Consider the following 15,067-nt stretch of genomic DNA (forward strand, 5'->3'; position numbering starts at 1 on the left):
TTTTCTTTTTGGGGGCTATGGACTTGAAATATCCTCCATTTATGGATGTCTGTAGCCAGTGTTGAAAGTAGATTATCTACAGGGTTCCTGATACATCCATGTTCTATTCACTTTTAATATGAATTCTAAATATTTACAGTGTTCTCCAGCTAAGACCATTGATGTGATGTGCAGTTTTGAGTACTGAATAGTATGGAAGATCATCCATTTCGCTTTTAAATTACCCTAGACTCTCTTGTTGTAATGCAATTGTTCTGCCATTATGGTAAAGAAGCTGTATTTTATATTGTTCTTTATCTGTAGAAATAAACTGCAACCTGTAAAGATGTGCCTTATAAGGTATGTTCTTAAATTTCCCCACTGCTTTTTCTCTTCAGGGTCCTCAAGGACCTCAAGGTCCAGTTGGGTTCCCTGGACCAAAAGGCCCTCCTGTAAGTGTCATGGTTTTTCTTTCTCTTTCTTCATTTGACAATGTTTTCAAATTTTGAAAGTCATAGCTTTTATATTAAATAATATCTGGATACAAATATGGATAAAAATTCCTATAAAAACAAAATTGTGCTTAATAATGCCAAAGAGTATGTATTTTCAGCTTATGAAGTTTATCAAATGTTTCTCAATCTAATTTAAATATATCTTATTAAATATTCCTTCAAAGTATATCAAAACTAGAACAACATGAATATTATTCTCTCAGCTACTCTTCTACTGCAATGAATATTATTGACAGCATTAAAAATCATTACTGAATCTTAAATATTTGGTATATCAATTTCTTTTTTAGCTTCCATTATCCAATGTATCCTTCTTCAAAATGTCACTTCCTAAATATCCTCCAACATTCTGACATTACTTATATCACATTAAGATCTATTTATTTGTATTTACTATTTTTGCCTCTATAATGTATTTTTCTTAGAAAATGTAATGATAACCCTTCCTGAATCATTTCCTTTTTATAAAATTTGTTTAGAAGCACAGTCTGTAGAATATCTTCATCAAATATTTTCACAAGGTTAATTGAAATCTTTTACTTTCGCACAAATATTCGTGGGAATATAGGACATGCTCAGTGCTCAGCTGCTTTTTTCTCTCTCTCTTTTTTTTTTTTTGGCAACCTATTCAGTTTATTTATGAGTTAGAATCAACTTACTGCTATTTGTTAGAGTTCTGAAGGCTGGAAGTCCAAGATCAGCATCCCAGAATGGTGAGGTGAAGACCCTCTTTCGGGTAGCAGATTTTTCACTGTCTACTCTCTGGAACCTCTTTTATACGTCACTAGTTCCATTCATGAAGGTTCCATGAAGGTGACATAAGCACTGCCCAAAAGTTCCATCTACTAATAACATCACCTTTGAGGGTTAGGATTTCAACATCTGAATTTCAAGGGGACACAGACTTTCAAACCATAGCACCCACCTGTCTAAGGAAATTGTTCTCACAGTGTGGTCCCTGGACCAGAAGATCAGCAGCACTTGCAATTCGTTAGAAATGCAATGTCTTGTCTCCACCTCACTCACCTAATCAGAACTCTAGGAGAGGGGCCCTGTCTGTGTCTTAACGAACTCTCTAGATAGTTCTGATGCATGCTAATGTTTGTGAACCACTGTTCTAGTCCAGAGTAGACAATGCTATTCAAACTTTAATGTGCACGTAAATCATGTTGGTATTTTGTTAAAAATGTAGATTTTAAATCAGTAGGTCTGGGATGGGTCTTGAGACTTGACATTACTGGCAAATGTCTAGATGATGCCAATGCCAGTGGTCAATGGGCCGTACTTTGAATAGCAAAGTTCAAAAATGTTTTGGCTGAGAATAAGACCAACATAGTTTGAATATTATCTACGCTGTAGGAAACTAAGTATAGTTAAAATTTTCAGTCAGTGATTTGAGAACCAAATGTTTTTTCAATGTAATAATACCAATAACTAATTCCTAGTGACAGTTTTACTCACATCCTGGTTATTTTCACTTAGCGGCACATTGATATAGATTTTTGGCTGAATATTTTAAACTGATTTTTGAACTGAATCTTTTTTTAAATTTTTATTGGAGAATAGTTGATTTACAATGTTGTGTTAGTTTCAGGTGTACAGCAAAGTGAATCAGTTATACATATACATATATCCAATCTTTTTTAGATTCTTTTCCCGTATAAATCATTACAGAGTATTGAGTAGAGTTCCCTGTGCTATATAGTAAGTGCTTATTAGTTATCTATTTTATGTATAGTAGTGTGGATATGTCAATGCCACTCTTCCAGTTTAATCCTCCCCCCTCCTTCTCCCCTGGTAACCATAAGTTTGTTTTCTACATCTGTTGAACTGAATCTTTTTGGCAAAACCACAACAACATGCACCTTGTGAGAGGAAGTTATGTGAGGATTTTTATATATGCCAATATTTCAAAAATTGTACATCTCAATGTTCTCATTTCTAATAATTATATATAATTTAAATAATTATAGTTAGTCAAATATAGTCCAGTAACAATCTTGCATAAATGAACGATTCAGAAAATTATAAATTAAGATGTTAGAAATTTAAATAAATGTTACAAATGATATTTTTAAACATGTTGAAAATCATTTATAAGTAAATAAATATATTCTCCAATTTTTAAAAAAATTAATTAATTTTTTTGCTGCGTTGGGTCTTCGTTGCTGCATGCAGGCTTTCTCTAGTCGTGGCGAGCGGGGGCTACTCTTCATTGCGGTGGCTTCTCTTGCTGCAGAGCATGGGCTCTAGGCGCGAGGGCTTCAGTAGTTGTGGCTCACGGGCACTAGAGTGCAGGCTCAGTAGTTGTGGCGCACGGGCTTAGTTGCTCCACGGCATGTGGGATCTTCCCGGACCAGGATGAAACCCGTGTCCCCTGCACTGGCAGGCAGATTCTTAACCACTGTGCCACCAGGGAACTCTTGTTCTCCAATATTTTTATATTGAGTTTGAATAACCCCCTCTTTCTCTGATTACTTTCAAATGTGATTTTAGCTCACATATTCGAAAAATGAATTATTTATTGTGAAATACTGACTTAAATGCTGAAACTCTCTTACTTTTTAAAATAATTTTAGACACTGTGTTTAAAATATTATTTTTATCACTAACAGTCTTGCTCTATTACAGCAAACATATCAAGAAAAGTTGTTATCTATATTATTGTGTTATGAAAGGATTAATACAAATAGCTAGTATTAAACAAAGGATAGTATAGATACTGTCTGCATATAATATTGTTTACTCACTATTTCAGTTTTGTTCCAAATGTAATATTGTCATGCAAAGTTGCACATACAGAGAAGTAAAAATATTGTTGCAAAAATGATTTTGCACATAAGATTCTTTCATAAGTATTTTGAAGCCATGGGCATAGATCATTGTTTAGCAACATAAAATCCAGTGATATGTGTAACTTCAACATTATCATACCATTTATATTTGTACAAATTGTTAAGAAGTTTCCCTCATGTAATATAATTTTATTGTCAAGAAAGCCATTTTTTCCTCAAACTTCTTCAGTCCATTCTCTCATGTATCTTTCAACAAGTTTTGAGCCATTGATCATGCATGCATTTTGTCTCTAAGGGGTATTAGAAGTATAATAAATGCCTACACTTGAGAAACATGTAGTTGGCTTGGAAAGACATGACACTGTTAAGGAACATTGCTTTCACTGCTAAACAAGATGAGTTTTATACTCTATTTCTCTGACAAATGAAACATTAGTGCGTGAAATAAGAGTACCTATCATTTCTCTGCTATGTAGTTTTATAACATATAGAAAAGAACTGTCTTCATTTCTTTGATATATAGAAGGAGGGATTCAGGTAGAGGGATAGAACCAAGCTCCTCTTCCTTCAAATTAATTGATTCATTTTCATTGTAATCAGGAAATATATATATATATATATATATACATACACATATATATGTTAGATATATACATAAAAAATAAATGAAAAAATATATATATTCACACAGACACATGTGGAGTATGGATTAAGCACTTGGAATGTTCATGTTTAGAGTCTGTTAAACTCATGCCAGTGTCAGCATATAGTTATCTCGATTAAAAAAATTAGGTGATTAGGATTTATAACATGACTACTATAAGATACATTCTATTTAGAGAAAAGTCAAAACTCAGTGCCGGTGTGAAGTGAAAAACATCTTAACATTTATTTATAAGTGTCGCTTCATGGATTGCTTTGCTGTATATGCACCCCCCCACCCATTTAGATGAATTTGTTGTCACTACTCTTCACCAACAATATTAAAGGGGCAGTCTATTTTGATCAATAAAATTATTATATTTAAATTAATGCCATGAAATTATTTGGTAATTAATATGTTTATTTTATTGGATAGTAGTGTGAAGCCATTAAAATTACTTAGGGTTAATCATTTAATATTAGGAATAAATACTTAAGAAAAGTGATGATGATATGAATTCTTTATATAGTCTATTTACACTGCTCCCACAGGATATGTAGGAAAGCCATTAAAAATCAAGTTGCATTCATCCCACATGACATTTTTTAGATGTAAGATCACTGTTTTAAAGAGTTATAATATTTTACAATAAAAGTGTAATCTATACTTTTCACATCAGCAAATATAACAAGATATTTAACTTTTATATTTACAGATTTGCTAAAAAACATGTAAATGGCTTATACTGATTGCAAAACTCATCATTTGAGATGCACTTTAGCATGGTGGAAAAAAAGCACCTGACTCATGTTTATTATCCTTTAGCTGTCGCCCTCTATAATTTTAGTTAAAACTTTTACTACTGCCCTCAATTAAGGGCATATTTATTCCCAGATGTATCAAAATAGTGATAGAGCACAGGATTTGTTTTTATTTACTATTTTGAAATACTGAACCTAGATGAGGTCCACTAGCAATCAACTACTTATTTATGTGTCTCACCTCTAAACCAAGAATGATACACCTAATGCCTAATACATAGATATGTAATATATGTTTTTGAAAGAAGGGATGGGTAGATGATATCCAAGAACATTTTGGGGATTTGGTTAAAAACATTCCAGTTTTGGTCCTTTGGGTGAATGGGAATAGAATCACTGAGATGGTCCTGGAAAATATGAACAGATCACTGAGCAAGCTATGATCTTGTGAAATATCATAACAGGCTTTAATTAGAGCTGATAATTTAACCAGTGTGTCAATAAAGATGCAATCAGGAAGCAGAGCTGGTACTAGTCACTGTCGGGAAGGCTTTCCACTGAAATGTTATAACCAAGCTAGAAAAAGTCTTATTCCAGTGGGAAAAAAGCTATCTGTGAAAATGATCTTCTTTTGAAATACTTTTTTTCATACTCAATTTACAAAGAATTGATATTTGAAAATAGATTTACATAAATAATGTATTTTTAAATAAATAAGTAGGTTTATTCAAATAATTAACATACTGTGAGAGGTGTACCTGTTATCATTAAAAATGTTATTACAATGATCATTTCTCTTCGTTTATCCATTCTCACCTAAGAATATCTCTGCCTATACTTATTATACATGTTTTGAAAATTGAACTTGGTGCTTAATGGTTTCTGAGTAGGATGAATAATCCATAATGCAGTCTAAAGAAGCAATCTATTTCTACTAAGTATCTAAAACATAAGAACCTCACAGAGTTGTTTACTTTAAGTACTTAGTTAATGGCTTCATTTATTTTTTCAGTCATGACAAAGACAGCATCCTTTACTGAAAGTGATAACATTGTAGATGTGCTCTCTAGTGTTTAATAAATATTATGCTTCCAAGAGGGTATTTAAGAAAACCTACTGGGAAAAATTTGTCCGGATGACTTCTAAAATTGAGCATTGCACCTTGTTTCCTTTACTTGAAGCAACTGGGAAGTAAAATGCCATTGTTTATAAGTTTGTATTTCTTTCACATTCTTGTCAGTTAGAAGCTCAGACCACCACTAGAGGACACTATCTATCTCTGGTATCCAACTCTCAGTGCCCAAGAAATTGTATTAGGAACACATCACCAAAAAGAGGGAAAAATATTCATTTGTCAAGTACTGAGGAACTAACATTTTTACAAAAATAAAAATACAAACCAATATGAATATGCTTTTTGAGAAGAAAGATGCTAATGAAATTTAAATGTAAAATATTCAGATTACAGTTGCACAATTTTCTCCTGGTCTCATTTATAGCTATAGATATGCTAAAAAAGATATATACACATTCTACCGTATATGAAGTCAATAGAACATCAAAATAAGATATCTAATGAAGATATAAGAAAATTGCCTAACATGTATTTAGACTGTAAATAATTCAAGAAATATTTATGACGTTCGATGTTTAATATTCGTGATTTCAGGGACCACCTGGAAAGGATGGCCTGCCAGGACACCCTGGGCAACGTGGAGAGACTGTAAGTGACCCCAGTCTTCTGATTCAAATTTTCTATCTCAAGCACTTCATCATTTCACAGAAAGATACTTTATTATTAACAAGTCAATTACCAGGTTAAGGACTATGGTGAAATTAATTCCATTTAATCTTTTAAAAATATATTTGAAATACATAAATAGACCTATGTTTGTATCTAAACACTTAAATAAATATACTTGAGGACGTGGATGTTACTTGATTTTCCTTATTTTCAATAACAGCACTTTAGGGATAAGTTGATGGAAAAGAACTCGTTGTCTTTTGGATACCTCCACAAGGTTGTCAGCCTTGACCCTTTCACATAAGTCTTTGTTACAGATATATTCCATGCTACCCTTTCACCCTTCCACTCTCTAAAAGAGACACATTACAATAAACTGTGCAGATAATATATTCTTCTATCCAGAATTAAGGGATGAAATATTTCCTGCTGTTGGAACTGTAAGGCTGTAATTGGTCTAGAACTATGTCAAATGCATTCTCTCCTCTCAAGTAGGAAAATGGAAGTGGAAAAAAAATGTAACTTAAATTATGGGGAACATAACATTAAATACATTCTCAGAACAACTTATGTGTATAACAGAGATGGACAGCGGGGAAACTGGCAGCTCAACTATGGTTTAAGAATCCTGGCGGTTTTGTTTATTTATTCTGCCACTGTTAACAAAACTTTGTATCTGGCTGTTGCAGTGGGATGATAGTCTAATAAGAAATCACCATGGATTAGCATGTTTCCTTGGAATCAATTCTTGGTTCCTAACATTGATTAATTTTATCCAGATTTCTTAAGGAAACCACAACACAGACTACCTTTGACTGTGTGGCTCAAAATTATCTTAGGGTATTCTGCCAGCATGAACACATATTTGGGGTTCAATAGAAATACCGGATAACAGATCTGAAAACATGATGATTTTCTACATAGGATAAACAATCTGGCAGCAACAGCCAATTCCTGTTTTGCTCACCAAGTGACAATTCTTAGTGTAATGACTTCTTAGTTTTAGTCAGATTGTAAGCTTCAAAGTCTTGGATTACAAAAGCAAAATCAAGAATGATTTTAGTGAGACCAAAGAGTAAAATTGTTTGGGTTTCCTCTTGAGAAAGACATCTCCATGATAAGCAAGAAATAAACTCTCTAAAGGATAATCCACATTCAAATTTGCAAATGCATTCTCATTCAAATATTGCAGTCAATCATTTTTAACTAAGTCATGGTATAGCTTCTTGGGAATACCTCTCAAATATTTCCAAAATGTCTTTTGAGGAAGGGGTACCTAGAGAATTATCATTATAAAATCCCTTTTGACTTTAATTTAATCAAGAGCTTCTGCTTCTATCCAAAGTAACCATATTATATACAACATTTAAAGTTAAAGTGGAAAACTAGCACATTAACTAATGTTTCTAGGATGGATATTCTCATCTAGTAGTTTCTTGTAAACAACAACTAGAATTATGTCTGGAAAATTGTATTCCTGATTTCAAATCCACTTTAAGAACAATAGTGAGTCACCCTATCACCAGGAACCTTTCTTTCTCACCTTGTTCTGTGTTGACTGTGATTCAAAAGATTGTCTTGTCCAAGAGTCAGAATCTAGGGCATTTATATTTTGATATATATGTTTCCTTTTTTTAAAGAAGAAAGTATTTTATTATATTTGAGATTTGTCCCCATTCAGAAATCCTTGAATTGAAGGTTCATTCTGACATCTTACAATTTAAAGCTTTTTAAGACCACTAGGAATAATTAGAGATAGTCTTTATTATACTGAAACAACGCACGTTTGTCTCAGAAACACAGTGCCAAATCATGCTTTTTGACTGTAGAGGTGATCAGAATAGGAATTCCATTTTTATTACTCATGTATCAAATTAACTTCTGTTTTTTGGGATTTTGAAAAACATAATTTAACTTATTATCCTAAAATTAAATGACAAGGAAAATCTTATTACATGACAGTATTAGAATAATCACACTCCATTCTGATCTATAAAAGTTTTCTTGTACATAGTTCATTTGTAAGATCCTCAGTGTCAGATTTATTAGATACTTGCGAAACTCTGAATGTTTTGAATGAGCAGGCGTATGGTCAATGCTGTTTTCCAGCTCCTTCCAAATCTGTTTCTCACTCAGAGGTACTAGCACCCTCTTAGAACATATGAGTACAAGTCTGGGTGGCAAATTTTTCACAGAATTTCCTCAGTTAAGCATTTATTTTTAATCAGTTAATTTTCATAATTAATTATTATTGTGATCAATTTCATGTGCTATTCTTGCTCTCACAGTTACTAAGGAAAAAACTTTATAAGACTAATTTTTTAAAGTCCTGATTGCACTTACATCTTTATGTCAAACTCTGTGATTAGAAATTGGGCCAAAGGCGATCCAGACAGAGGGAACAGATTATACAAACATGTGGTGCATGGCTGTTTAGGGAAAGTTGAGATTGTGTAGACTTGGTAATGGATATTTCATGACATATGCTTAGCAATGAGTTGAATAGATTTGCTTTTGTGGCGTGATAACAAGTGGACAGGTGAGTGAACCTGACTTGAAAAACTGTAGTGGTCAAGGAAAGTGGCAAGTATAGTTCAAATAAGACAGGTCTACTCGACAAGAGAGAGGAAGCTGGATTTGCGAGTTTCTGAGATGACATGGTAGGATTAAATGACTGAGCTTGAGGACCTGAGGAAAGTCTGGGATCTGAAGTCACTTTGTTAATAAAGGGAGAGAACAGAGGTGGAAAATCAAAGGAGAGGATTCACTTAGTGTGAACAATTTTGAGAATGTTAAGCTGAGGAAAAAGCATAAGAAGACATTGATAACAATTGTGATCATGGAAGTTATTGAGATCATCTAAGGAGTAGCTAGCATGTGGGACTAAATGCTGTAAACAAATGATAAGAGTAACAGCACTAAGAGCTGTTAGCTCTCAGTGAAAAAGAAAAACAAAATATTATGTATATATATGCTTACATATGTGGGTACAAATTTCCACACTACTGAGTTCCTGAAAAGTTAAAATTAAGCAGTCAAGCTAAGTAAATGCTATAATATATTTCCCTTGAATTGATCCACTTTGCTGTTGCTGTTGATAACTCAAGTGGAAACCTGATGGTCTTAAGAATTAATGTATTTTTTTAATAGATCTTTATTGGAGTATAATTGCTTCACAATACTGTGTTAATTTCTGTTGTACACCAAAGTGAATCACCCATATGCATACATATGTCCCCATATCTCCTCCCTCTTGAGCCTCCCTCCCATCCTCCCTATCCCACCCCTCTAGGTCATCACAAAGCACTGAGCTGATCTCCCTGTGCTATCCTGCTGCTTCCCACATGTCGATGCTACTCTCACTTCGCCCCAGCTTCCCCCTCTCACCCCATGTCCTCAAGTCCAAAAAAAAAAAAAAAAGAATTAATGTATTTTAAAAATAGGAGAAATTTGTTTTCTTTCCCCATGGCATCAATTAAAATAATTACAAATACAGATTCTTTTCCTTTTTCCTGCTTTTAAGTTTTGTTCTTATAAAAAATGTAATCACAATTATCTGGAAGTTCATGATACAAGTGTGGGGCTAGTTTCTGCTCTTTGCTTTCTAACTTTCTTATTTCCAATCAGATGTTATAATGAATAAAACTTTTGCAAATACTATTTGCTTTAATTCAGTTCTTTGGCAGGTTTTTCTGTCAGTGTTTTGAATCTTTATCCAACTGTTAAGTGTCAATTAACTCACATGAGAAGGAAATTTGCTAATCATAATACAGTCATGCAGAATGAATAACCCAGGAGTCTAGAGAAATATAGATACCAGAATATAAGCCCAAAGGCTTTGTTTAGTGAGTGCATGTGCTCACACCTACTGGATTTTTTTCTAATGACTGCATTATATGCAAGGTACATTTGTAAGTATATTCTTTTGGGTTTTAAGAAGGAACACTGATAAAATGTTGAAATAATGACAAAGCATGTAAAGCTTTCTCTTTATAAATTTATTTTTATATCTTTTTAATTTTATGAGATTGTTGGAATGCAGGAAAGAGAAATGTATTAATATCACAGACTGTAGATTTATCTCTGTATAAAGAACCAGTGGACTGTTTCAAAGAATGTCTAAATCCTCATTTATTTCATCCATAAACGTTTCTCGATTAAAATTTCTATGTTGTCTGACACAGTGAAAGAGGGCTAAGAACACATTTTTGCTCCAGCTTCATTCCATTTTCTTGTTTTCTTTTTTAAGCTTATTGAAAGTAATCATAGGACTACAGTGTACAATAGTAAAGATGTTAAATTTTAAATATAAAAAGAACTGGAATGTAATAATTCATAGGCATTTAAAAATAAGTATTTTTAGCCAAAAGATGACTTTCTTTTAATGTGAATTATTCAACTATCTCAGAGAATTTTAATTTATGCTTCGTGTCCTGGATAGCTTTTATAGATTTTTTTTTTTACCTTAGGGGTTTCAAGGCAAGACCGGCCCTCCTGGGCCAGGGGGTGTTGTTGGACCACAGGTACGTTCCATTTACTTTATTTTCCTAACAAGATTTATTTTCTTGTTTATATTTTCACCTTTGCTAAGTTGTGTAAAATTTGCTCATTTTATTGTGAAAAGTTTTTAATTGAAATTTATGTATTTTTATACTTTGGATGGCATTTAAATATATAATTTGCCTACATCAAATGAACTTCAGCAAACCATCAGTTAGCTAAAGCGATTTTTCAATTGCCTGAATGAATAAAAGAAAAAAATAAAATAAATGACAATAAGTCAGAAAGTTCACAATGAAGGTGACATGAAAGCCTGGTCATGGCATCATCTGCTAAAAACACCACATAATTTTTAAATAGATTGGCCATCATCTTTTTTGGGGATTTCAAATTATAAAATGACTTTAGTTTTCTGAGTAAAAATTAGATTTAGAGGTATAATATATTAGAAATATAAAGCTTCTAACACAATTCTTCTAAAATGTTAATATTTGCATTATATTACATGTTTCTTAAAATTTTTGTCTTCATAACAATGATTTCCATCAGTGATAAAATATTAGTGTGTAATCTTTGAGTATATAGAAATAATGGCAAAGACAAGTAGCTTTTTCAAGGGAGGTGGCAGAAAGAATCTCAAAAATTGATGCAATATCCTGAATTATAGTATTAACTACTTATAGAAAATAATTCACGGGGATAGAAAACAATGTTTTTATTCTGGTGTAGCGTATTGAATGGACAAGACACATCTAGTTTATTCAGCTGGAATTTTACCCCTGCTAATAACAAATTATAGCAAAAGAGCAGTTGATTGAGTGTTTTAATTATTTAATTGCTTTAAGTAGTCTTTTCTCAGCCTACAATTAGTTCTTAATACTTTGTAACTCAAACACACATCACACACACACAGAGAAACAAAAACTGCGTCTTCTTTCTAGGAATACGTGTGATAGAAGCAAAAACGAAGAATTCTTGGATTGGTTGATCCCTTTTATCTCAGAGATCACTTTGAAGCCAAGGGAATTTCTGTTTGCTACTTTATAAAGAAGAAAACAGTGTGCATGATGCTCTTTTTGCAGACCTCTGTGTGTGTGCTGAGCCTTCCTTTTGACTGCTTATCAGTTTTAATTTTTTAAAAACCCTCTAAATAATTGTTCTCTTCTTTATTCCAAACAACTTCACAACAATTTTCTGTGGAAAAATCTAACTGAAAGAATGATTCCTATTATGTTATTCATCTATGAACAGAAATAGAATTAAGGCCCCAACTAGAATGTAAACATATTGGGGCTTAACTGAACATTTCAGGTTCTCACGATTTTGAAAATTCATCTCTGCCTAATGCAGACATCTGGTTTCTGAGCCCCGTGTTCTTTTTTGTCTCCCTACTTTAAGGCATAAAAATAACAGGTGTGTTATTGAATATGCATCTTCATTGGATTATTTTTCTTTATTGGTCCTTTTAAGAAAGAAAATTCTATAGCCTATTTCAAATGTAACCATATTTTCATGTTAGGACAAAGGAAGTGATTTAATAGGAGCAATATTGATTGCAATGCTTGATACTCCTTTTTTTGTGAGGTCATGTGAATCACCACTCATTTTTGTCTCAGTGGTGATAGCCATTAAATTAGGATCAGTTCTACATTCCTTACTATTGAAATTCTGATCAGATGTTTAAGGAAAAATTCCTTTGGGGAGAAATGTTTATGCATTAATGATAAGTTGGGGACCTTCAGCAATACATAGTTAAAGGAATTTAAACCTAGAAATGTACACTCAAATTCAGGATAGATGTTTTTTTTTAATCCAAGACCAAAAAAGTAAGAATCTGTTGCATTTTTAGAAAAGTAACAGAGAATGATATTCCATAAGCAACTTCAGTAACACATTCCACTGTTTAACAATCTTAGCATTTGGAAACTTTCCCTTTATATATCTTTAACTTAAATCCTTCATTTTGCTTTTTTCTAAGTGGTGATAGAGAGCAACTGGTCACCATTCTCTATTTACACTCGAAATAGCACCACAAACCAGCACCACTCAGGGGACACATAAGTGACCTACCATTTTTCACTTTGGCATTTGCAGCAGTTTAAGGCAGTGGGCTATTTGTTATAGTCTTTGGCCGAAAGGAACTGCCAACCCAAACTCATGATCTTCAGGGTCCCCCTGCCACATTGTCTAGACTTTGTCAAATGAACGTAGATTAACAATTGGAAGGTCTGCAATCATGGAAATTCCAAGGAGAACCACTTTGGTTGTTTGGGTTCCAGGGGACATGAGCTTATTATCAAGCAGTGATTCATTGAGTAGTTACCAATGTGGTACCAGGGCCTCTTTTACTCCTAAACTCATTTGACACCTAATATAAAAAGAGGGAAGGGTATGAAATTATAGTGAAAAAACAGTTTTTAACAATACTTGGCCTCACTCTGAAACAATCTGGGATTAAATAAAGAAAACAGCTCTTTGAATTTCTCTATATATTTCCCTTATACACTCAGATTTTAATAAAGATTACACATAATCTTTCAGACTTCTACCAGGTAGTTTACTTTCAGTGCTTTATATGCAGTTTTGTAGGACATCATGAAAATAATTGAAAATGATAAACCTTTGTGAAAGGGAGTGATATTTGTTTTGGGTTTGTGTTATCTTTGCCAAAAATAAAAGAGCAATCTAATGAAGATTGTTTATCCAATTTAGGGACCAACTGGTGAGACTGGTCCCATAGGTGAACGTGGACATCCTGGTCCTCCTGGCCCTCCTGGGGAACAAGGTCTTCCCGGTGCTGCAGGAAAAGAAGGTGCCAAGGTACACCATGCTCAAGGAATTTTCTTGGCTGAAAATATCCATTTACTTTTTACTGTAACTTCTCATTACTTGTCCATAGATTCTCTAAATGTTGGTGTAGTATTTAAATGAATGTCAGAAAGATATGTCAGTAACATATTCAGTTTATTGTATCTCAAAGCATGACTGAACAATATATAAGAACAGTTTGTTCTATTGACCATAAAACCATCCATTTATATACACTCAACTGTGGATAGTAGTTCATTTTAATGTATAGGACATTCCACTCAATACTCTCATCATTAAATGGTATTCAGGCTCTACTCACAGTAGTTTAGAGGTAATTACAATTTTGTTTCTGGAAACATGTAGAGTTTACTCTCTATGATGGATGTATATTATATTCTTTAGGGTGACCCAGGTCCTCAAGGTGTCTCAGGGAAAGACGGACCAGCAGGACTACGTGGTTTCCCAGGTGAAAGAGGACTTTCTGGAGCTCAGGTATAATTAACATATTAATAAAATATGTGAATAAAATTGCTTATTAGAAGCATTGTTTTAGGTCTCAACTAAATAAAGATTCATGAGTAATTAAAGGGAAATATGTAAGCATATGCATTGGTTGTGATAATACGTATAGCAATATACATTAGTGTCTGGAAACACTTCCTAATATTCTCATTTTATCAGTCATGCATCTCCTCCTATTTATATTCAATTCACATCAATTCATTTTCTTTGCTTTTCACTTTTCCCAGGGTGCACCTGGACTGAAAGGAGGAGAAGGTCCCCAGGGCCCACCAGGTCCAGTTGTAAGTATGATTATAATAAATAGCCATGCTATCCATGATTGCAAATTACAGCTCTTCTTTCATTACTCTCATGCTGTGATCCCACAGTGTGTGGAAGAGAAAATAAACACATGTCAATCAAATCAGTCAATGCCTGGTTTCTACCAGTTGCATGCTCTAATGAGTGCAGAAACAAAAGAGTTTAGATGACTGAAAATATTTATTTTACCACTGCTGTCAGGAGGTAAAAGGAGCTATCTTGCTTCTTACAATACCTGAGGAAATAAATCGTGATTTGTCTGATTCTGAGTACTTGATGAGACTTGAATTTTATCAATGCTCATTAAAAAAATCCCGTAAGTGTGAAAGGCATATATCCATTTTGTATATTATCTAGATTGCTTTATTTAGTCAATGTAACCTTATGAAATAATCGGCAAATGAGTAAATATCAGATTTTTATTTTCTTGTGATACATACAACCCCCCAGAAAGCATTAGAATACAGCCTTCATTTTTTTCCATTAATTTACCTTCA

At 33.2% G+C, this 15,067-nt stretch overlaps 1 protein-coding gene across 1 annotated transcript in view; it reads left to right on the plus strand.

The window, feature by feature from the left end:
- Positions 1 to 15,067, plus strand: part of COL11A1 (collagen type XI alpha 1 chain) — a 208,477-nt gene that overhangs the window by 127,319 nt on the left and 66,091 nt on the right. Inside the window, exons 36-41 of the mRNA XM_082382788.1 lie at positions 378 to 431; positions 6,363 to 6,416; positions 10,907 to 10,960; positions 13,650 to 13,757; positions 14,151 to 14,240; positions 14,498 to 14,551. Coding sequence (XP_082238914.1) covers positions 378 to 431; positions 6,363 to 6,416; positions 10,907 to 10,960; positions 13,650 to 13,757; positions 14,151 to 14,240; positions 14,498 to 14,551 — 414 coding nt within the window. The remainder of the gene's footprint in view (positions 1 to 377; positions 432 to 6,362; positions 6,417 to 10,906; positions 10,961 to 13,649; positions 13,758 to 14,150; positions 14,241 to 14,497; positions 14,552 to 15,067) is intronic.

This window comes from Balaenoptera borealis (assembly GCF_965194805.1).
Source record: "Balaenoptera borealis genome assembly, chromosome: 1".
Taxonomy (NCBI): domain Eukaryota; kingdom Metazoa; phylum Chordata; class Mammalia; order Artiodactyla; family Balaenopteridae; genus Balaenoptera; species Balaenoptera borealis.